Source organism: Gopherus flavomarginatus, chromosome 1 (assembly GCF_025201925.1).
Source record: "Gopherus flavomarginatus isolate rGopFla2 chromosome 1, rGopFla2.mat.asm, whole genome shotgun sequence".
Taxonomy (NCBI): Eukaryota; Metazoa; Chordata; order Testudines; family Testudinidae; genus Gopherus; species Gopherus flavomarginatus.
Window position 1 is genome coordinate 290,488,900 of NC_066617.1, and position 25,128 is coordinate 290,514,027.

A 25,128-nucleotide genomic window follows, 5' to 3' on the forward strand; every position below is an offset into this window, starting at 1 on the left:
ATATAAGAAAGAGAGAGCTATTTCAGACAGGCTTTCACCTAGAACTGGGGCTGTCTTTCAGTCTTCTGACTTGCCTTAAAATATTGGGAATTAATCTTTATCACTTTCAGCATTTTTCTGTACACCAATTTAGTCACTAATGGAACTTTCCTGAATAAGGTCAGTCCTTTTACTGAAGTTGAGCTGATTACAGAACCATAGTTAAGATTGCATTACAGATTTCATTTGACAGTACAAATAGTTAAAATTACCTGGTCAGTCTATGGTGTTAAGAGAGAAATAAGAAATATAAATTACAGATAGGGAAGTTTGGTGTATTCACATTTCTAGTGTATTGAGATTGGAGTTTAGGAGGTTAGTGAAATTACTTTTTTATTTCCTAAGGATAGCTCAAAAATCTATTTCTTTCAAGGCAGATTTACACCTTTTTTCAGACCTCCTCCAGCACATAAATTATAATATAGAAATGCATAGGATTCGTTTTATTAGTTAATGGGTACCTAAGGATGGGAAGAATGTGTGTTAGTTACTATATTTTTACAAAAATTCGTGATTTTCCTGTTAATGAAAAGTAAGTACATCAGTTTTAAGCCACTGGATTTGTAAATGTCTACATTACATATGACAACATTGATTAAATAATTTTATGCATCAGTATTATTTTCAATTTTTAAAATGTTAATAACCGAACACCACTGTTTTACTTTCACCTGTACATGGGACACAGACAGTTCTAAAGAGTATTTATAATTGTGGTTTTATGTATTAGTTTCATATATACACTTATTCTCTTTGTGACCTTCAACTGTGCTGGACAGAGAGGGAGCTGTGTGTGTGAGGGGCCTGCTCTTTCATGGACTCTTGAAACAAGTTGCCTTTTTCCCAGCCCTCAAGGGACAGGCTTGGAGGATTGTCCCTAAAACTGAACTTGCACTGTAATGCAAACATTGAACTCCAATCTCTGCAGAATGCATGTGTGTTTGTGCTATTCACATGGTTTACTCTTTAAATTCATGTTGTTCTGTTTCTACTGAAAGTATGAGGTCGGAGTTAAGAGAGTGCAGTACAGTGTGAGTTACAGGAATGTTTTATGGTGTTCTATGTTTCTCTCTGGGAGGTGGCAGCACTTTTCTTGATCAAGAGGAGGAATCCGTCAGTGAAAATAGTTAATGTTAGGGATGAGTGACAAGTAATGCAGCAGTCAGCCCTAAGGTGATCATTTGACACTGGCTGCTGCGTTCTACATTTTCCTCCCTTCCCTCTAGTAAGCATTCCTGTTGTATTTTCCCTTTCTCTTATTGCTAAGATGGAATGTTATCGCAGTTCCTTCTGTGCTCCCAAAGCAAGTTCTTAGATCAGTGAGGGTTATCCACCCCTCCCCCAGTTGTCATGCTTTCTAGATGATTCTTAGTTCATGTCACTGATACCCTTGGGAATCTGCTGAGGCACTACATAATCTGCTGAGGCACTACATAAAGAGTAGGTCTACACTTGTGGCAATGTGTAGAATACAGACACTGGATGCCCAGCTAGCTCAGGCATAAATATTGGTGTAGACAGTGAGCCACTCTTTAGGTGGGTAGAGTAGAGTGCCTTACATGCCTGAACCCTAGGGTACATACCATACACAGCTTTCTACAAGCCCAAACAGTGCGTCCCATGTCTACACTGCTGCTTTCGGCCACGTAGTCTCCAACTGCTGGAGGCTTTTCACACCATAATGAAACACTCCGGCAGCAGGGAAAGGCTCCAGCAGCCTTGCCACTGCTGAAGCCTTTCCCCTCTGCCTCCCCCTGCTGGAACCTTTCACTGCCGTGTGATTTTGGACGACTTTCACTGCAGCATGGGGCTACATGTATCCTACATGCCGTCGCAAGTGTGGACAAGGCCAAAGTTGGCATTTGCCAATAATTACCACATAGATATCTGAGACTAACCATTTTTCTGTGTGCTTAGAAAAAGAAATAGCTGATAACTGAATGGCATTTGCTCGAGAATGCTGACTTTCTAATTGTGACCACTGTACTTTTCTTTAAATTCCCGTATTTCTAGCTTCCATTTGAGTTCCTTTCGTTGCAGTTTCATTTCTACTTGATACTTTAATGAGGAAAGTGGTAATATGTTAATGAGTTTTAGAACAATTATCTACAATTGCCTCTTTAACAGGGTCACCTGTCCGAAGCTTGGTCCCGTGTGACAAAAAATGCTATTGCTGAAACCATCATTGCTCTAACCAAAATGGAAGATGAATACAGATCACCAGTGCGATGCATTGCAACAACCAGGGTAAGGACTTTGTCAGATTTACATCAGTTTGTTGCACACATTTGATAACAGCAGCATCCTACTAATGGCACTCCCACAGGTTAGCATAATGTTAGGTTCCATAGGTCCTCACAGTAGTAAATTTTATATACAGGGAACAGAAATTACAATTGCTAAGTCCTGCTCTGTATTATGCTGGGGATATGTTCTATGATGTGTATCCTGCGTATTGTATGCAGGGTGGTGGTTGACAGAGCCAGTAAATATGTATTATTTTGTATGTAACAGTTTCAGGGTACTGTGTACCTCCATTTTGAAGCTCTGATTTATAACTAATTATGTACAAGTAGTATGGTTTATGTAACACTAATGTATGTACAGTTTTTAATAAAGGTAAACAGCAACACTTTTTAAAAAGATCAGTAACATAATGAACATTTAAACTTAAATACAGTTTTAAATGAGTTTCTCCTTCATTTATTTATCTGCCATGAACAAAGTTGAAGATTCTGTATTTTCTCTGCAACATGGATAGAATACCTCAAAAACCCGGTAATAGCAGAGCAAAACCTTTATATCATTGTATGAAATCACAGAACATGTAACATTTAATTCTTAAGTTGTGTGTGTTCCTACAGTGTGGAGAAATAATACTGTTCCACTCAGCATTCGTTCAGTGAAAAGTAAACACACAGAGGTCTATTTGCTAACTAGAAATATTTCCCATTGTTCAGAGCAAATAATAATTTGAAAATTTCTGTCACACTGAACTCCACTAAAAATTAGCATCGATGTGTACTGTTTGGAAGAGAACTTTGTAAATTTTAGATGATGTTGAAAATGCCTACTATTTAAAGCTTATTAAATAGGAATGCATTTGCCACTGAGATTTGTAAGCCCAAGAAGTTAGATATGTAGTAAAGTTAAATACATGTGCAAAACTCTTTTTTAAAATCTTTTTTTTTCCTCAATTCTGAAATATTCTGGTTCTGGTTCACTGAAGATTGCAACATTATAGATACCTGAGTCTCATGGTAATCTATGATATTTGATGTCACAGAGTGATGCACACTGAGATATCATTGCTGAACCAGGAAGGCACCAAGAGATTTCACAGAGAGAAGGAAGGAATTTTTTACAGGTTAAATCTTCAAAGTCATACTGTGATATCTAATCAAGGCCCTCTTATTTGACAGTATGTAGAACTGTATGTCTGGAACTAGATGCAGAGAGACCTAAAAAACTCTCTGATCTGAGGCACATTTCAAGGCACATTGCAAGGCTTCTGTTAATTCTGGCTTTTTATCTGCAAGAGAAAAGTATGTGGGAGGTTTTTTGGGGGGCTAAAGAATGCTGGTGGTCTCAGGCTGACATTTTCAATTTAGTGTTACTATTTTTTGTTTTGAAAACTGTGTAAATGAACATAGATGTGTTTAATATACTTCTTAGAATGTGTTTAATACATAAAATGATAAATATGTATAATGCATGCCAAATATTTATACAGAATAAGAAGATAATTTTCTTTTATTATCAACACCAGATACGTTAAAACAATTTACATAAAATATTTTGTGAAATTGTTGGTAGTAAAAATATTCAACATTTTAGTCCACAAAGGATTTTCCATATATCTTGTTTGTTCTGATTCAAGATAGTCCACATATTTCAATTTTCTTCTGTATGAAAGAAATATAGCACATTAGTCAAACAGAAGAATTTTTTTGGAGCAACTCTAAGCATCCTCCACAGAATGAACAAGAGTTATCTTCTTCCTTTCGTTTTTCCTTTCTAGAAATGTTTGCCTTCAGTTAAACTAATCTCTGAAGCTTGGTTTGAGAGACTTTCAGCAGAAAAAATGCTACTCTTAGAATCATAGAATATCAGGGTTGGAAAGTACCTCAGGAGGTCATCTAGTCCAACCCCCTGCTCAGAGCAGGACCAATCCTCAACTAAATCATCCATGGATAGAGGAAATTCATTTATTCTGTCCCTTGGGCTTTCAACACTCCAAACTATTATTTTAGCTTGTGTCTGGTTCCTAATATTCATAGGCCACGAATCTCCATATTTTTATGCTGTGAAGAGCACTACTCAGCAGCAAAAAGCCTCTGGAGAGCTAAACCAAACTTTATCTGTGTTTAACTTCACCCTGGGACATACTATGTTTCTGAGCCTTTTCTTCTTCCTGTAGTCCTCTTTCATTTTAAAAATAAATAAATAAAATTAAAATCATTTGTTGAAACCTGGCCCCATGATACAGCTTCCAGGATTGCTCCTCTCACTTAAAAATAAAAAAGTTAGATTAAGTAGTAAGTACTGCTAAGTGACATCTTTTAAAACTTCTTTCAGCCCCATCTTTTAAGATTGACGTAACTTCATCATCATAATTAATATAGCAAAAGTATTTTATACTTTTTGACTAAACAGTTGGGGATTTAGTGGTCTTGTTGGAAGATTGGTCTCAGAGCCCTAGTCAAATATTTTTGGCTGTAGTGGCTGGCATTTCTACTCTTCCAGAAGATACAAATTCTTTCTTCTCATAGAATAGTTGTGTGAAGAGGGAGGTCCCCAGCAGCTGCAGGTATTTTGCTATCAAGGTCTATATTAAAACATTAAGCTAATTCCCTTTTTCATCTCCTTCCTTATCCGTTCTCTGATTTTTGAGTGTCACTGAGTCCTAGTCCCCTATCATGGAAAAGATACGAGATAATGCCATCACCTTCATACTTCAGTCAGGACTTATAGAGTAGCTTCAAACACCAGATTTCTTCTCCTGACAAGTGTGCAATAAAATCCATGAATTGAAAGATAATAAAGCAAAGTTATAGTTCCTGGCGTCAAAAGTAAAATTCAATGGATTAAAAAATGTACCTCATTAGGGCAATGCTGTTTCCCAGGAATCTTGATAAGTGATTCGCGAGCAGCACGAAAGATGCCATTTTATCTCCAAATGAAAGGTGATCCCACATTTGCCATCTCCAGTCCCTGTTCCAGGTACTTTGTGTAAGATTCAGGTGAACAAAGAAAATGGTGGTAGGAGCCAGAGTTCTCAGAGAGTTCTGCCTGTTTGAAACCCTCACTTACTTTTGAGGCTGCCACTTAGATATATTAAAGTGTGAAGTAACTTGAATCAGTCATAAAAAACAACTTTTTATCTGCCAATGGTATTTCTCTCGATTAGGACAATTCACACAGACCACCCAGCTGTTCTGTGAATTCCTGCTGTAACTAGCTTTTTTCTATTGGTATTCTTTATCAGCAGTGTATATTGACATTCTCTGTTTATTTCTGTATTATTCCTTAAGTGTATTGACAAAGCTTGTTCAGTTTGGCAGTGGTTGTGCCTTATCTGCCATGTTTCTCTACAGTGTACTATGATTAGTTTGCCTTCTCTGCCTCTCTGTTGTATAGTTAATTAATATGTTAATATAATTTTAAGGTGGGAAAACTGGGGAGAGATGGGTTAGTCCTGAGATTTTCACCCAAAAGTCAGTAACTTTTATTCATGTGCCTGACTCTCTTTATGTGATGTGGTAGAAGAATCCATACTAAGTGGATTGACGTGAAAAGAAGGCAGTTGAAAATTGTATTTATTTCTAACCATGAGAATTACCTTTATTTTAGTCTTTTGTGTCTACTTGGAATATTTATATAATACAAGCCTCTCTTTCAACAGCTCTGGTTAGCCCTAGCATCCCTGTGCGTGCTTGATCAGGACCATGTAGATAGACTGTCTTCTGGAAGATGGATGGGAAAGGATGGGCAGCAAAAACAGATGGTAAGACTTCAAATTCAAGATTTTTTTTTTCTCTTTTAAACTTGGATCACATTGAATTTACTTTTTGTCATCGTTATTGCTTGTTTGAAGAGAGCACATGATATGTAGAACAAACATTCTCAGATTTCCTCACGAGGTGATACTAGCCAGACAGTGTTCAGAAAATGGAACCTGGGGGAATATCCAGGAAAAAGGAACATGTAATATGGCAGATTGAACATATAATATGGTAAGATCAAATAGCAAAAGGTGAAAAAAAATACATTCTTTAAAAATATCAGAAATAGAAAAGCCTTCAAGAGAACTGGTGGTTCGATTGGCCCATCAATGATTAAAGAGAGCAATTAAGGAGAATAAGGACATTGCAAAGACGTTAAATTATTTTTTTTGCACCAGTCTTCACTGGAGAAGATGTTAGTGGAGACACCTACCCTGGACCTACTCTTTTCTGGTAATAATAATGAGGTATTGTTAAAGCTGGGTGAATGATATTTCAGTTTGCGGGTTTGAGCCACATCTGAACTTTTTCCAGATGTTTGGCCGATCAAAAAAGTGGGCAAAAAGTCCATTTCAGGTTGAGCAGAACGTTTTGTTCAACCTGAAATGTTTTTATTTCTATGCATTTTAAAGGGCCAGATTCACAAAAGAGAAGGAGGAAGAAGTGATGGTGTTCCCCTATATATCTTGTGGGAGTCTCTCTTAGTATCTTCTGTTGAAGCTGTTCCACTTTGCATAAATAATTAAATAGATAATGGAACAGGAATTGAATTTGGGTCTCCCCACTCCCAGATTAGTGCCCTAACCACTGGGCTATAGGGTAATCGAAGGTTGGTTTCTTTCTATCCTGCTAAAGCTGTTCCACTTTGTATAAAATACCTGAACAGTCATTGGGAGTCAGAGAGTGAGTGAGAATGACCGTATTGCCTGGTGATTAGGGCACTCACATGGAAAGTGGGAGACCCAAGTTCAAGTCCTTGTTCTAATAACTAAGTGTATTATACAAAATGGAACAGCTTCAGCAGAGGAGATTAACTGGTCGTCACTTAATGCAAGGCAGTTACATATTTGTAAATGTTAATGTGGACATCGCACAAACATTTGTTCAAGGACACAAAAAAGGATTGCTTTCTGCCTTTCCAGAACTTGACTGCAGCTGTCTCTTTTCCCCTGTTTTCCCCCAAGGGGAAGTTAATTGAATTAAGAGTGCAGGCTCTTCGCACTGTTCAATGGAGACAGACAACAGGGCTTGGGGAACAAGAGCTGGAATCCATCTTGCAGCTAGGAAGTAAGGAAAGTCATAAGTCAGGCTTGTGAACTAGGCAGATGAAGAACTAGTTCAGCAGTCAGGGAGAAGAGCTGCTGAAGTCTGCTTCCAGTTCCCCACTCCCTTGCATACCTAGCTGGAAGGAGGATGTGTTTGTGTTGCAGTAGAGATGGAAATGGAGAGTGTTTTATAGCAGTGGAATAAATTAATGTTACAGTGGAATTTAGGGTTTATTGCTGTGGAATTTGTTCACATTGTACTGTGGAATAACTTAGCCTTGATTATTTATCTTAACAGAAAAGGCAACATATCAGGGGAGTTAAAGGTAGATATCTTGCCATTTTGATGGATCTTTGAGGGTTCCCCATCATCAGTTTCCATAATTTTTTTCTATCAAGTATAGCATGCTCCCAAAATATGAGTAACATGTCAAACAGCACAGCAAGACTTTTGTCTCACTCTTTTTGAAAATAGATTCTCAGACATTTTAGTGATGAATATGAGCTAATTTTTATTAAACAAAGCAAATCTGGGATTGGATGCATTACTGCACTTTTGTTTCTTATATTTCTGCCAGGCATAACTGTTTTTAGATATTGATCATTTCAAAGTTGACAATTTATAGTCTAAAACAAGTTCAAATTGTCCTGTTTTAATTTTCTACCTTCCTTTATGGGATGCCCACAGAGAGAGGGGAGTTGAGGGAAGCAGGTTTAACATATAGGGAATTTTTCCACTATTTTTCTTCTTTATTCAGCCGATGTGCGATAACCATGATGATGGTGAAACCGCTGCAATCATTCTATGTAATGCCTGTGGGAATTTGTGTACAGACTGTGACAGATTCCTTCATCTCCATCGGCGAACGAAAACTCATCAGAGACAGGTAGAGTAAATAAGCACACCAAGTAGTGTGCATTTCAATAGCTTTTTGTTGTTGTTGTTGCTGTAATGAACAAGCGATCTACAAACTGTTCTCTGTGCTTTCTAAAAGGGATGGATAACTTTGCATTTAATTTTGCATTTGATTCTACTTGATTTTCTTGTCCTTTAAAGAACGTTGTTATGAATAGGACTGTAATGTCAGCTCCTAATCCCACAAACCTGGCTCATAATCCCTGTTTCCTTCTTTCCTATTCTAACTTCATTGAATTTCTCTGGAAAAATCCAAGAACCATTCAGACTTCCTTAACTATAAAAATCCATCCATTACTCCCTCAGAAATGTTATGTTTACTTCTCCTTTCACACAGAGTCAATGCCTATGAACACAATTAATTGTTTGCCCTCTTTGATGCCCTTTCTGCTCCTCAATCCTTTCCTTCTCAGTTTAGGGCCTTCCATACTTTTCATGACTTTGTTATAGCTCCCTCTCCCCCTCCCCCTCCAATTCCTCACTTCCATTTCCCTTGCCCTATTTCCTTCTTTTCCTTTACCCCAATCACTCACTCAAAGGCTACTCAGCTATTCTTCACCACAGATCTCTCCATCCCATCCTGATTTGTGAGCACCATTTGCCCTGCCCTCATCCCCTCTTTCAAGCGCCTTTTCTTCAGATACAAGTGTGCTGTAATATTCATACTGCACCACCAAGAACCTCAAAAAAAAATATTCTCGTTGTATCCCCTGATCCTTTGTATATCTGTCTGACTTATCTTGCCAGTTCACATTTCACTTGGCCAAAATATAGTTCCTTCTTTTTCTTTCTGTGCCTTCTCTTTGTTCTCCTTTCTCCACCACTGTTGACATCACCTCCTTTCTGTTTTTCAGGTTTGCAATCTTAGTGTCACCTTTGATTCCTTTTCCTGTTCTCCACACACCTATGATGTCAATAAATCATGCCATATCTTTCTTGGTTTCAAAAATTAACCCTACTTTCTGTACCAATTTACCCATGTCAGCTCCTTCCTTGGTGATTGTAATCACCACCTCTCTAGCCTCCTTGGTGCCATATTGCTTCTTTTCCAATTTGTCCAAAATGCCTGCCAATCAGACCATGTTACATCTAAATTCATGTTTAAATTTCTAATTCTCATCTTCAAATCCCTGCAGAACTACACTCTGGCCCCTATATTGTGGATCTAAGGTCTTTCATGTTCCACCACTCCCCCTTCTCTCTACTTACGATGAGAGCCTCAGCACCTCATTTTTGATTCACCCACTGCTGTCTTTTGTGCCTTCTATCATGAAAGGAACAACCTCCCAGTTATTATCACCTTCTCCTCTTGAATATCCCTCTCCAAGACACATTCCAGCATTTTCAGACCTAGAATTTGGTTCCTAAACTCTTGTTTTGACACCAGTAAAAGCATCCTGATCTTTAGAGTCCCACTGAAATAAAATGGAAGTAGAGGAGCTCACTTTAATTTATTTACATAACTATGGATTTAAGAACCTAACTTTGGACCTCCTGGATTTGGAAATTTTGGATTTTCTTCCATGAGCCCCCACAACTGGAAAACAAAATATTTTTAAATCATTGCCCACGGTTTACTTTTTGTTCTAGACTGGAGACTCTTAAGGCAGGGATTATTTTGAAATATTTACTTTACATCACTGTCATAGTCAGTTTTAACAAATAATAATTTGTCATGGCTAGTTTTTAGTAGGTCACGGATGATCATGGTGAACAGGGCAAACAACATGGGAATACTTTTATTTAACAAAGAGGCAAAAGTTTAAAAAAAAATCTGTACCCAAAAATATTATTTTTCTACTTCTGTTGCAAACAAGAACAGTATGTATTCTGTGATAGTGAGAGATCTTATATATACACACAGGAAGGCACGCTCACTTTCATTACAATAGTATATGTAAAATCAATTCAAGCAGAGCCTTCCTAACCAGGAAAGGCAGAAAACTGCATGAAGTCCTTTTGGGGTCTCGCTATCTAATTGTAACTTACCTGGAAAGTGTTTAGTTACTACAGTGATGGGCATTATAAGAAACCTTAAGACAGAACAGTTTTCAACATATTTGTTGCCATACCAGAGCATACCTTTTATAAACCTATACTGATTTTTTAGATGTAAACAATTTTACTTTACACAAGAGGTTGTAGGGTAATTTAAGGCCTCCTGAAGTTTAAAGCTTTCTCTGGGAGTCTTCACATCATTCTGATTCTTAGCATAGGTGCATTGCTTTTCAGTGTTCTTGTTTTTCTTTGTTGACTCTTTGGCCAATCCAGGTTTTAATTTGTAGCTTTTACCCTTCAGTGTGTGTTCCAAATCATCATATCATATATCCCACTCCTTGCATGCACACAAATTACAAAATGTATAAAAGTCGTATTTTTAAAACTTGCAATACAGACTCCATAACATCCATGAGAATTGCGACAAAAAATGTAAATTTACAGGTGATGCCAAAACTAAAGTTTCTTATAATTGCTTACTGATTCAGCTTTTTGTAATAGTACTATATAATACCCATATGGTTAAACTGATAGGTATTTAAAGAAGAGGAAGAAGCTATCAAAGTTGATCTTCATGAAGGCTGTGGTAGGACCAAACTTTTCTGGCTCATGGCACTAGCAGACTCTAAAACTATGAAGGCTATGGTGGAGTTTAGAGAACAAACAGGTAAAAATCAGATATTTCTTGTTCCTTACTCATCCTGATTACTTTTTCTTAAGCTTCCCCAAAAGATCAGTTTCTGAAAATGCTACTCTGAATTTTTACATTAATGCTCTATTAGTTTTATTATTTAAAACAAAACACTGAATCCTGGCAAATTATACATTGCCTTGGTGGTAGCATGATGATGGTGCTTTGCAACACCAAGTGGACGCTTGAGTTTAGAAACATTTTAAGCTCTTTGGGGCAGGTACTATGTTTTTGTTCTGTTTATGTACAGTGCCTGACACAATGGGATCAAGATTAGGACTCCTAGGTGCTACAGTAAAGTAAACAATAATAATAATAATAATTGGATATTTAGGTCTTTGAAATGCTAGAATTTTTTTAAATGGGGGATTCTTGAGTTGATATTGCCACTCTTTATCCATTCGTGCAACTCCCACTTCCATCAAAGGGAGTATTACAAATTGAGAGCAGTAACCCATAAATAATTGTTACCTGTACTTATATTTGAATGATTTATAAAATGCTTTTATTTTCTTTTGGGGAAGGTGGGCACACCATATAAAAAAGAAACTAATCTATCATGAACAAAATTGAGTTGAGTAATTAGAAAAAAATATATAAATAATAGTTTCGGTGCCCTTGAACAATGTTAACGCTAATTTCTCCAAAAACAAACTTTTTCCACTGCACTAAAATATAAACACTTCTAAATTACCCATAGACATAGTACTGCAATGACTATTACTAGAAAGAAAAGACCACAACAATGTGGAGCTGTGGACAGTGTCCAGCTTGGCATTTGGATAGTCATTACATTCCAAGTATTATGTTACATTTACAGAGCATTTGGGTGGTAAAAATACAGCCATCCCATAGCCCTTAATTACAACCCTTTTCACAGTGATCAGATCGTTCAGATACGTTGGCCCCTGTGCAGCATCTATAATAATAAGAGAAGCCAGCTGTGTACCTGCTTGCTTATTCCTTGTATGGTCACAAATTAATAGGAAAGATGCTCTATTATCTTACCTTTGAGTGGTGTGCGGAACAGCTGAATTTTAACTTTGATAGCATGGGGTTGGTGGGTGGGGTGTCCCAAGAATCAGAAGTACTTTATCTTTCATTAGATTTAGTGAAACAAAGAAAAATATATATTTCATGTTGTTCCATTTCCCCCTTCCCTCCTCAAGGGATGCTGTTCCTTTCATTGTGTTTAGTGGTCTTTAAAGATGAAACTGATATTTTTCTTTGAGTAGTTGTTCATGTCCATTCAAAGTTGGTGTGCGCGCGCCACGTGCACGCCAGCCGGAAGATTTTCCCCTAGCAGCACCCGTAGGGTCGACCCTGGTGCCCTATAAAAGGGCCGGCCGACCCTCCACCCCCTCAGTTCCTTCTTACTGCCGGTGATGGCTAGCTGGAACTTCGCTTGCTGATAGCAAGTTTAGCAGTGTCCATAAACCTTGTGTATATAGTTCATGTATTTAGTTAGTCTATCTAGATTAGTTGTACATAGTTCTTTGCTGTTGGGGCTTCCCCCCCCCCCACCTACTCGTCACCCCGCCGGGGCATGCCCGGGTCTCCCGGATTTAAACTCTGCAAGGACTGCAGAAAGTTCATGCCTAAGAGTGACTCTCACTCTGCTTGTCTGCAGTGCCTCGAGGAGAGCCACCAAAGGGACCGGTGCACTATTTGCAGGGGCTTCCATCCCAGAACTCTCAAAGACAGAGCATAAAGACTTAAAGTTCTTCTAATGGAGGCTGCCTTGCAGCCACCTTCGGACCCGGAGCCGGCCAACGCCGTGCCCAGCACATCATCGTAGATGCGGAGCACCCCAGCACCGGCATCAGGACTTAGGGCCCAGTCCAAATCCTTTAAAACCCAGCACCGGAGAGAATCGGGTCACAAGAAGTCGGCCTCAGTGCGGCACCGCTTGCCTTCCCCGGTGCCCGCTAAGAAGAAGAGGTTGGTGAGGGAGTGATCCCCCTGCCGGGACCTCCAGAGGCCGACGCTGTCTGCTGGTACAAGTGGACAGGCTGGGCTACAGCCTCCGGCTGCTCTGTTGACTCCTGCACCGGAGAAAGGGCGGTCGAGTCCGGAGCGACCAAGATCCCTGGGCCTTAGCAGAGACCTGCGTCCCCCCTCGACACCAGAGGCATTCGAGGCAGCCTCAGACCTGCTGAGACTCCTGGTACCGGCCTCCCCACATCGTGGCAGGAACTTGCAGACCATAGCTCGTCCCCCAGTACAGTCTAGGGACAAGCGGGCCATGCTGTCGCCTCTCTCTCCGTCCCGTGCCACCTGGGTGGCACTGGACCAGAGAGACAGCTCCCTGCCTCTGCGCTGCTCTCCGGCAACAACGGGTGCCGCTCCTCCCAGGTCCTCTTATTCAGAGACCTCAGACTTAGAGGCAGACTCCTATCGCTCCAGCCGTTCGCGGAGCAGGAGGTTGACTTCAGGGGTGAGCCACCAGTGGTACCCACCAAAGTGGCAGCAGCAATGGCAAACACCCTCCCAGTGGCCGCTTTGGACCCCCTGGGCCTACCACCAGTCGGTGGGCCAGAGCATTTGCATCGATGGCCCCGGTGCAGTTGCCTCCTCCACCAGCACCGTCGCCGGGCAGGGGTGTGCCGCATCTAAGTTTAGCACCCCCTAGCAGGCATCAGCACTGGCGGCAACCAAGGTACGGGCTCAACAGGTGCCGCCAGAGATGCCAAGCTGTTCATTGGCGACCCCGGTACCGGCCGTGGTGCCACATTTGGAACCGGTACCAGCCCCGCAACCTCGGTACTGTGTGCTACCAGACCCCAAAGGGCTGGAACCGCCGGAGGACAGTCTGATCCAAGTGATTTCCTCCTCTTCTTCCCCAGATGAGGCATTTGCGGGCATGGCCACAGCACCTGCCCTGGAAGACACTAGGATCCTTCAGCAACTGCTCAGGCAAGCGGCTCAGAGCCTCACAATCCAGGCTGAGGAAATTGAGGTGGACGTAGATCCGGTAGTGGACATCCTGGCTCCATCGGGACCATCCAGGGTGGCCCTACCGTTGATCCAGACCATAGAGGATACGTCCTGCACCTTATGGCAAACGCCAGCCTCATTGGCCCCTACTGCCAAGAAAACAGAGAGGCGTTTTGTGCCCTCTAAGGGACATGAGCGTTTGTACTCCCACCCTTCCCCGGACTCCCTGGTGGTAGACGCGGCCAACCAAAGGGAGCGTCAAGGGTTTCAAGGGTCGACATCAAAGAACAGGGACTCCAAAAGGCTCGACCTCTTCCGTAGAAAGGTGTACTCCAGGGCGGGCCTTCTACTACGAATAGCCAACCAACAGGCTGTCGTAAGCCGATATGGTCATAACACATGTTCGGCCATGTCAAAGTTTACCAAGCTCCTTCCCCAGGATTCGAGGGCAGAGTTTTCAGCCTTGGTGGAAGAGGGAAAGCTCATCTCCTGAGCCTCCCTCCAGGCTGCCCTAGATGCAATGGACTCGGCCTCATGCTCCATGGCAACAGGCCTGGTCATGAGGCAGAGGGCCTGGCTCCAGGTCTCGGGCCTCCCCCAAGAGGTCCAGCAGACTATCCAGGACCTCCTTTTCAAAGGGCAGACACTGTTTTCGGACAAAACGGATAAGCATCTGCACAGTCTAAAGGACTCTAGGGCTATGCTTCGCTCGCTGGGCCTGCATACCCCGGCAACCCAGCGTAGACAGTTTAGGCCGCAAGCGGCCCTTTACCCTTACTAGCCTCAGAATCGTCCAGAGGTTGGGCGCAGACGGGGCAGGAAGGACAGGAGGCGCCACCAACACCACCCCTCCGGCTAGGCATCTGGCCAATCAAGACCGACGTCGGGGCCTAGACCCCGTATTTGATGGTACAGTCGAGGACCGCCTACCAATCAGGACTCCGGATCATTCTTTCCCTACCTTTGGGTCACGTCTGTCCCCCTTCTACCGTGCCTGGTCCCGAATCATGTCGGACAGTTGGGTGCTTTGCACGGTAGAGGGGATATTCTATCCAGTTCTCCTCCCTCCCGCCCCACCAGTTCCCCTCCCCGTCCCTCTTCAGGGACCCCTCTCACAAGCAACTTCTGATTCAGGAAGTGCGGTTCCTCCTCACAGTGGGGGCAGTGGAGGAAGTTCCTCGGGGCAGAGGCTTCTACTCCCGGTATTTTCTAATACCGAAAGCAAAAGGGGGCCTCAGACCCATCCTGGACTTGCGGCGGCTGAACAAGTTTGTGAAAAAGCTCAGGTTCCGCATGGTCTTCCTGTCTTCGATCATTCCCTCCTTGGATCTGGGAGATTGGTCTGCTGCCCTCGACCTAAAGGAGGCATATTTCTATATTGCCATAATCCCCCAACACCATCGGTACCTCAGGTTTGTCGTGGCCGACGCCCATCTGCAGTTCACAGTGCTCCCGTATGGCCTATCAGCGGCACCGAGGGTCTTCACGAAGTGCATGGCAGTCGTGGCAGCCTTTCTGCACAGGTGGGGTATCCAGATATTCTCCTACTTGCACGATTGGCTTATAAAGGGCTGCTCCAAGGAGCAGGTGGAAGCTCAGGTGTTTTTCATCAGGCGGACCTTTCTCGAGCTAGGCCTCCTCTTAAACAAGGCCAAGTCCACCCTGTCTCCTACCCAAAGGATCGAATTTATAGGGGCGGTTCTGGATTCAACACACGCCAGAGCGTATCTTCCCGAGTCCAGGTTCCGGTCCACATCCGAAATCATTCTCGGTCTGCACCGCGCCCTGACCACCATGGCAAGAAACTGCCTCAAGCTGTTGGGCCTCATGGCGGCATGCACCTATGTGGTGAGCCATGCCAGACTCCGGCTCCGCCCACTACAATCCTGGTTGGCGATGGTATACCGCCCAGCCAGGGATCCCCTGGACTTAGTGGTGACTCTTCCTCAGGTGGTGCTGAGCTCTCTCCAATGGTGGCTCGACCTGCTGAAGGAGTGCTTGGGTGTTCCCTTCGCCACCCCTCAACCCTCCCTCTCCCTAGTGACGAATGCCTCAGATCGGGGATGGGGGGCGCACTTGGAGGATCTCGGGACACAGGGCTTGTGGTCGCAGGAGGACCTCAAGTTACATATCAACGTCAGGGAGCTGAGAGCTGTTCACCTGGCTTGTCTTACCTTCCAATCCCACCTGGCCGGCAGATGTGTCTCAGTCCTCATGAACAAAGCATCAGCAGTCTTCTATATCAGTAAACAGGGGGTGCACACTCCTCTCCCCTGTGCAGGGAAGCCCTCGTGCTGTGGCACTTTTGCATTCAGAATGATACCCACCTGCCGGCGTTCCCCTCCGAAGGGAACAGAACAGCCTGGCGGATGCCCTCAGCCATTCTTTCCGGGGTCACAAGTGGTCACTTTGTCGGGATGTAGTGCGCTCAATCTTCTGACTCTGGGATCGTCCCCAGTTAGACCTGTTTGCTTCAAGGGAAAACAGGAAGTGTCAGCTGTTTTGCTCCCTCTGGGACCACAGCCCGGGGTCTCTGTTGGACGCCTTCCTCCTGTCGTGGAAGGAAGGGCTACTCTACGCCTTTCCTGCAATTCCCTTGATACACAGGGTAATTCTCAAGATCCGCAGGGATCACGCCCATGTAATCCTGATAGCACCAGCGTGGCCGCGCCAACACTGATACACGTCGCTCCTGCACATGTCCACCTGCAGGTCAGACAAGTGCTGCTCAGTAGTAGAAAACCTTCAACCAGGGCCACCTACGTGGCCAAATGGAAGCACTTCTCCATCTGGTCCATTCAGCGAGGGCAGGAACCGTTGCGGGCCTCGATTCCCGTTATCTTAGACTATCTGCTCCACCTGAGGCAGTTGGGCCTTTCCCTCTCCTCGGTTCGAGTTCACTTAGCAGCCATCTCGGCTTTTCCACCTGGGAGAAAGGGGTACCTCAGTGTTCGCAAACCCGCTGGTTGGTCATTTCCTCAAGGGCATGGACAGGCTGTTTCCACATGTCCATCAACCAGCTCCTACCTGGGACCTCAGCCTGGTCCTCTCCACCCTCACGGGGCCTCCCTTAGATCCCCTGACTTCCTGCTCGCTGCTGTACCTGTCATACAAGGTCTCTTTTCTTGTAGCGATCACCTCAGCCAGGAGGGAATTGGAGCTCAGAGCGCTGACATCCGAACCCCCGTACACAGCCTTCTATAAGGACGAGGTCCAACTTAGACCTCATCCGGCTTTCCTCCCCAAGGTCATCTCCCAATTCCACATGGGACAAGATATCTTCCTACCGGTGTTTTATCCAAAGCCACACTCTTCCAGAAAGGAGCAGAGGCTGCATTCCCTGGATGTCCGCAGGGCCCTAGCCTTTTATGTTGAACAGACAAAGCCGTTTAGACAGTCGACCCAGCTCTTCATCGCGGTGGCAGATAGAATGAAGGGGCTCCCAGTCTCCTCTCAGAGGATCTCTTCGTGGATCGCGGCCTGCATACGGGAATGCTATTGTATAGCTAGAGCCCGTATCCCTCTGGTTACGGCCCACTCTACCAGGGCACAGGCCTCCTCCTCCGTGGCGTTCCTGGCTCAGATCCCGACACAGGAGATTTGTAGAGCTGCCACATGGTCCTCCATCCACACGTTCACGTCGCACTATGCCATCACATACCAGGCTAGGGATGATGCCGCCTTCGGTCGTGCAGTGCTTCAGTCGGCAGTGACCTCCGACCCCACCACCTAAGGTTAGGCTTGTGAGTCACCTACTTTGAATGGACATGAACAACCACTCGAAGAAGAAAAACAGTTACCCACCTTTTAGTAACTGTTGTTCTTTGAGATGTGTTGTTCATGTCCATTCCAATACCCACCCTCCTGCCCCTCTGTCGGAGTGTCGGCAAGAAGGAACTGAGGGAGTGGAGGGTCAGCGGGCGCTGTAGTGGCGCCACTCCAGGGGGCGCCAGGGCCTACCCTACGGGTGCTGCTAGGGGAAAATCTTCCGGCTGGCGTGCATGCGGCGCACACACACCTACTTTGAATGGACACGAACAACACATCTCGAAGAACAAGTTACTAAAAGGTGGGTAACCGTTATTTAATTGTAAAATGTAATTCCCCATACACTATTTTAAGCTTTAGGAATGCAAACATTTATAAATTAAGCATGACTTGGAAGATATCCTGCTTTATTTCTCATGTAACTGACATGACAAATACTTGACAAACTCCCCTTTTGAAGGGGAAATATCTTGATATGTCATTTCATAAGAATACAAAACATTTAGTAATGTAAGAAAGAAAGTAAATTAGTTGAAATTCCAAATAAGAGTGAATCAAGCTAGGATTAATAATTTTTGTAATCAAGACAGTTCTAGCTAGGTATGAGATCAAGTAAAGAAAGTGTTCAGTGTGAGGTAATTTTAAAAAAAAAACAAAGCCTTCCTCTCTCCACTTTGGCTCTAATTTTTCTTAAGTTGTAAGGTCTTCAAGACAAGAAACCATCTTTTTTACATGTACATAAGGTGGCTGACACACTTTTTTTAGGTGTTATCACATAAATAATAATATTAATGTATTTCTGCCAAAAATTTGCAGTATTTTTCATATCCTTGTGTTGTGTTTAGTGGTCTTTAGAGATGTGATTCTATGGTTACTTGTGAAAATCCCATGAGCACGGAGTTCTTCTAGCCCGTGCATGAGACAGTTTAGTCTAGATTCATTGAATTTCCTTAGTAATTACGTTTTTTCTGCCGATTTCATGGAATAGTTAAGGCTATTATTAGTATGTTGGTTGATAAACACTTCATTTTGGAAAATTCTGATTTTTCATTTGTTTTGTGGGCTTAGGCAAACCAGCTACCAGCAGCTCTGAAGCATGTCGTTTCTGTGGTTGTAGGAGTGGAACAGAGTTATCAGCAGTAGGCAGTGTCTGTTCTGATGCAGATTGCCAGGTATGGTATACAAACCTCACTTTATCTCATGAAAATGAAATATTAGTATATAGTTGAGTCTACAACCAGCAGTACAAGATAAAAGCTTAAAGGCCCTGTTATCCAGATAATTTTGAATTGTGAATAATACTTACTCTCCCTGCCATTTATGTGGCCTTCTGTTCCCATTTTTCTTATTTTTTAAATATTTCTTCTCACCTCCGTTACTGTGAATGGGAAAATTACTAAGGGACTGATTACACAGGGTAAACCGTGAATCTAACCATATAAAAACTGTTAACAAATGCACAAAATATGTACACAGGAAGAACAGAGAAAAATAGTTTAAGGTTCTGTAAAGTGTGTGATCAAAAATAATTTTTCTTTATTTAAAGTTTCATTAGGGTTCTGCTATTCAGGTGTCACATAGCAAAAGCAAATTAAAACATCTGTTTCACTTCAAAGTCCTAGAACTTGATGTATTCCTAACTATATTGATGTCTGTATTATACTTAGACAATTACTGTCACTGCTCCCTAACCTGAGTTTTCATTGCAGGTAGAAAGACTACTTCAAGAAGCAACAGAATAAATATATTGTAGTGTACAAAATGATTCTTTGATTAGAAAAAATGTTAATTTAAGAATTCCTTTTTATTAGGAGTATGCTAAGATAGCTTGTAGCAAGACTCATCCTTGTGGTCATCCATGTGGAGGTGTTAAGAATGAAGAGCACTGTTTGCCATGCCTGCATGGTTGTGATAAGAACGCCACAGCTCTTAAACAAGACGCTGATGACATGTGCATGATTTGTTTTACTGAAGCACTTTCAGCGGCACCAGCTATCCAGGTTTGCCTTTGTTATTTAATACATGAATTCTATACAACATTGTTAAATTTTTAACAGTTTACAATTTCCTTTGAAGGGATGCATTTTTATAAGCTTCAAAGAGTCCATAATGTCAGTGTGCAGAGGATCACATTGTATGTCTAGTATCAGAGGGGTAGCCATGTTAGTCTGGATCTGTAAAAGCAGCAAAGAATCCTGTGGCACCTTATAGACTGATAGACGTTTTGGAGCATGAGCTTTCATGGGTGAATACCCACTTCGTCAGATGCATGTAGTGGAAATTTCCAGGGGCAGGTATATATATGCAAGCAAGCTAGGGATAATGAGGTTAGTTCAATCAGGGAGGATGAGGCCCTGTTCTAGCAGTTGAGGTGTGAAAACCAAGGGAGGAGAAACTGGTTCTGTAGTTGGCAAGCCATTCACAGTCTGGACAATGACCTCACACTTTCACAGGCCTTGGGTGGCAGGCCGGTCCTCGCCCACAGACAACCTGCCAACCTGAAACATATCCTCACCAGTAACTGCACACCGCACCATACTAACTCTAGCTCAGGAACCAAACCATGCAACAAACCTCGATGCCAACTCTGCCCACATATCAACACCAGCAACACCATCACAGGACCTAACCAGATTAGCCACACCATCACCGGTTCATTCACCTGCACGTCCACCAATGTAATATACGCCATCATATGCCAGCAATGCCCCTCTGCTATGTACATCGGCCAAACTGGACAGTCTCTACGGAAAAGGATAAATGGACACAAATCAGATATTAGGAATGGCAATATACAAAACCTGTAAGAGAACACTTCAACCTCCCTGGCCACACTATAGCAGATCTTAAGGTGGCCATCCTGCAGCAAAAAAACTTCAGGACCAGACTTCAAAGAGAAACTGCTGAGCTTCAGTTCATCTGCAAATTTGACCCCATCAGCTCAGGATTAAACAAAGACTGAATGGCTTGCCAACTACAGAACCAGTTTCTCCTCCCTTGGTTTTCACACCTCAACTGCTAGAACAGGGCCTCATCCCCCCTAATTGAACTAACCTCATTATCCCTAGCTTGCTTGCATATATATACCTGCCCCTGGAAATTTCCACTACATGCATCTGACGAAGTGAGTATTCACCCACAAAAGCTCATGCTCCAAAACGTCTATTAGTCTATAAGGTGCCACAGGACTCTTTGCTCATTATATGTCTAGCACTACTGCTCTCTCAACTGATTGAAATTGCAAATAGGATCATTTTGGTGTGTACATTTCCTCTATTTTGAACATTGTGTTTGTAACTGAAAATCTACCTCATTTAGAAGTATTTTTAAAGCATTTTAAATCACCACCCTTTCCTTCCTTATGTACCACTCTTTGTATGCAAGGGACAGATCATATTAAAATTGTGCCCATTTCTTATACAAGCAATTTGTAACATATTCCAAAAAAGGGCATATGCATAGACCTTGTAGAGGTTGTACATTGTATGTCTGAAGATTTTACTGAAGTTAGTATGCTACTTTGGTCACTTTTGATGATTTCATATGTCCATTGGTTAGTATTATGCAAAAGTTTCAGTTTTGTAACTGATTTTAAAGGCCATTAATATTCTTTCTTTTCATCGGTGGAAAGGCTTTTCTGATGTTAAGATTTTAAATGCATTTGTAATTTGACACCTAGTGTTAGTTAAAATCAAAAACTCAAATGTAATGGTGTCTCATTACAGTAGCTATTGCAACTTTTGAATTTACAGTACAGTAGTTACTCATACATCTTCCTTTTTTCTTAAAGTTGGACTGCAGTCATGTATTCCACTTGCAGTGCTGTCGTCGCGTACTAGAAAACAGATGGCTTGGGCCCAGGATAACTTTTGGGTTTATGTCTTGTCCTATTTGCAAGGTAAGGGTGATGTGTTTACTATTTGTAGCGCAGAGTATCTACAAGGGCTTACTTTAATGTTACTTATGATGGACATTAGATAGTGCTCATCTTCATTCCCAGAGCTTGTCTATGCAGAGACTTAGTATGCAGCAAGCCAGGCTTTAAATCTACAATGCACTAGCTTGTCCATGCTAAGTGACTGTGTAGATCTTACGGCTGTACACTAGAAGTTCTGTAGTGTGCTTTGACATACTTCCATTTCAAACAGCTGTATGTCAAAACACACTGGAATTTTTAGTATGCAGCAGCAGGGCCCACATGGCCAGTTTTAGTGCACAGCAGGCTGGGGAGCTATATGCTCACATCCTAGCTAGCCATGCACTAAGCGCCTTTGTAGACAAGCCCTCAGTTCTTCTTCGAGTGCTTGTCCCTCTATGGACTGCCTTTCAGGTTGCATATGCACCCAGGAGCAGAGATTTTTCCCTAGCAGTGTCCCTCAAGTATGCACCCCACATCTCCTTATGCTCCGCATCAAAGGAATAAAGGGCATATTAGACAAACACCAGTTGAGTTCAGTCTTACTGTTCATGGTCTAGGACAGAGCTTCAGTATTTGTTCTAACTTCTTCAGTTTCACTCTGTAAAAAGTTGAAATATATTATAGTTTTTATAGGTTTGGTTCCTTAATTCTTGGAACCCTCCATCTGGGATGGACAGAGATTTCTAAACTCTCCCCTCTTTTGCCCGCCCAATCCCAGTTCTCCTACAGTTGGGGAAGTATGCCAAGAATCCCCAGCCTTTAAAAGTTGCATCAAGTGCCACAAACCCTTCTAGGGCACAGAGTACCACAAACCCTGTCTGTACTGCCTGGGGGAAACTTGCATCCTTCCAGCTGCAGTATCTGTAGGTTGTTCCCAAATAGGATCAAGCAGTTAAGGGAGTTCCAACCCCAAAATTCCCTCATGGAGGAGTCCATAAAGGCAGGAACAACCTGAGGCTGGCAAGACCCTGCTGTACATCAACCTGAAGAAGATAAAACTAGCTAGCCCCTCCTCTTCTGTCCCCGCCAGTTCCAAGACCACTGACAACCCGTCAGCTATAAGAGACTCAGTAGAGCAGACAGAGGGAAGGGAGACTTAAGTCCTCTCATAAGGACAAGAGGGAAAGATCCCTGCCCAAGCCCTTTAAAAAGAGGCAGAAGTTCCCCCCTCTTACACCAACCATCAGAGGCATCCAGTATCAGGAAGGACTGGACTGGGACTTCTTCAAAGAGCATTCACTGGATGTATGTAGGGCTCTTGCTTCTTACCTATAGAGTACAAAATCATTGAAAAGGTCTCCAAGACTCCTTATATCATTTGCAGAACAAATGAAATGAGAGGCCATTCTGACTCCCCTCCTCTTCCCCCTCCTCAGCCCCGAGGCTGTCCAAATGGGTCTCTGGGTGCATCCTACTCTGCTATGAACTGAACATTGTTCCCCTTGAAGGACATGTAAGATCACACATAAGAGCTCTGACAGCATCGGTAGCTTCCCTTACAGATGTCCTGCTTCTGACATCTGCAAAGCAGCAGCTTGGAGCTCTGTACACACTTTGGCTAGACACTGAACGGGTGCAAGCAGCTATCTCTGATGCCTCTTTGGGCAGGGCATTTCTGCAATCATTGTGTCGTAGGACTCCAGACACCCACCTCCTCAGTAGAGATACTGCTTCTGAATCATCTGAAGTGCATTACACATAGGGACAATGACTCGAATTGTCATTTTCTAGTAACTTGAGTTCTTCAAGGTACGTTGTCCCTGTGTGTAGTGCACTATTCACACTCCTTACCCTCTGCCTGATTTCCCCCTACTGGGAATTGGCAGTAGAGAAGAAACTGAAATGGTGGTGGTCCAGCAGTCCCTTTATCTACTCTGCAGAGTATGAGAATGAGGAGAGCAGGGGCACATGCACAGACCAGACAAACATTGCTAGGGAAAAATCTCTGCTCTGCCTGGAGTACGTGCACAACGGGAGATTCCCTGCACTACACATCTCAAGGAACTCAAGTTACTGCAAAATGAATAACCCATCCTTTCCAACATAGCTGAAAGGAAAGAAACGTAAATTGTGGGTATGGGAGGGTCCTTTTTTTAATTTTTTTTGCCCAATGTGCCTAGAAACATGGTTTCTCATAAAAAATGAAAATAATGCACAAGTCCTTTTTAATTATTTTTATATACTTAGATCTATCAGTTTGTAATAATCCAAGAGTTGATGCAATGTAGCCATTACAACATAAGTGAAGACCTTTAAGTCTCTACACTCCACACTTCCCTCAGTGTAGCCTAAATTATCTCAAGCAGCAGGACTGCCTTTTTAACCTGTCTTTTAATACCACAGAAGAATGGTAATGAATAGCACGTATGCATATGGCTCAGTCACCTCTGTGAAGCTGCCAGAAAAGGGGGCATATTAGAATATAAGTACATTGAATGTATTGGCCTTTAGCAACTCCACTGTGCTGGATTTCTATACTTGCAGTCATGATAGGAGCTTGTGTAGGGGGTGATCTTCCAGTGGCATGGATCCAATATAGGGGGTTCTTATGCCACATACCCTACTTGTTGCTGATGAACAAGGGAAAAGGGAGCATGGATAGAGAAATAGTGTGTGACTGGGATACTACTATGCTACACTGATCCTCTGCTGTGTGTTTTAGCCCCCTGTGGCTGCTACAGCCCAATGTAAGCTAGACCACCCCTCAAGCTTATGGATCTGAGTTTCAAAAAATTGAGGTAAAAGGGTATTCCTGTTTGCCATGAGTGCAGTAGCTGAAAAGAACAATCATCTAATGTAGCTACCCTTCCTTGAAATATATATTCTGTATTCTTTTCTATGATTGTTCAGCATCCAGCACAATGGAGCCTTTTGGCACTACCGTGATACAAACAAATACTACTATTGTTATAATGAAAGTAGTACAATATTCCAAGTTTCTTATCAGTTGTTCTTTATTTTAGAACAAAATTAATCATACGGTATTAAAGGACTTGCTTGATCCAATCAAAGAACTCTATGAAGACGTGAAGAGGAAAGCTCTGATGAGGTTGGAGTATGAAGGATTGCACAAGAGTGAGGCCATCACAACACCTGGTGTTAGATTTTATAATGACCCAGCTAGCTATGCCATGAACAGATATGCTTATTATGTTTGCTACAAATGCAAAAAGGTATGACTGCTAGCACTTTCTCAGATTAAATTGATGTAATGTTGCCAAAACATCACTTCTTTGTTTATAGAGTATGAAAACTAGAAAAGCTGCACTGTAAAATCCAAAAAGCACTAAAAAAGAATATAGAAAAAGAGACGCCCCTGGCCCTGTGAAACCTACCGTGGAAAGAGAGAGTGGTTCAGAAATCAGATACCTTAGCTGAACAGAGGATGGCGCCATGTCAAAAGAATGTGGGCATCCTATTTTGTTAGAAAACTCCCCTTGCCATCCACCCTGTTCAGTTTTGTTCCCACCTCCCACAATTAATCAATGCTCACTTCCCTATTGCAACTCAACCAATTCAGTTTTTTGCTCCCCTCCCAATAAAGGTATTTTCTTTTTCTGCCTCTCCCTCTCCTCCCCCGTCACACCTTT

At 42.7% G+C, this 25,128-nt stretch overlaps 1 protein-coding gene across 14 annotated transcripts in view; it reads left to right on the forward strand.

The window, feature by feature from the left end:
- MYCBP2 (MYC binding protein 2) overlaps window positions 1-25,114 on the forward strand; it is a 445,111-nt gene extending 419,997 nt beyond the window's left edge. For all 14 annotated transcript variants that reach the window (XM_050946493.1, XM_050946502.1, XM_050946519.1 and 11 more), the window contains 8 exons: window positions 2,167-2,286; window positions 5,945-6,046; window positions 8,068-8,196; window positions 10,758-10,890; window positions 18,688-18,791; window positions 19,431-19,619; window positions 21,410-21,517; window positions 24,502-25,114. In XM_050946493.1, coding sequence (XP_050802450.1) covers window positions 2,167-2,286; window positions 5,945-6,046; window positions 8,068-8,196; window positions 10,758-10,890; window positions 18,688-18,791; window positions 19,431-19,619; window positions 21,410-21,517; window positions 24,502-24,717 — 1,101 coding nt within the window. In that variant the 3' untranslated portion in view covers window positions 24,718-25,114. The remainder of the gene's footprint in view (window positions 1-2,166; window positions 2,287-5,944; window positions 6,047-8,067; window positions 8,197-10,757; window positions 10,891-18,687; window positions 18,792-19,430; window positions 19,620-21,409; window positions 21,518-24,501) is intronic.
- Window positions 25,115-25,128: the final 14 nt, after the last annotated feature.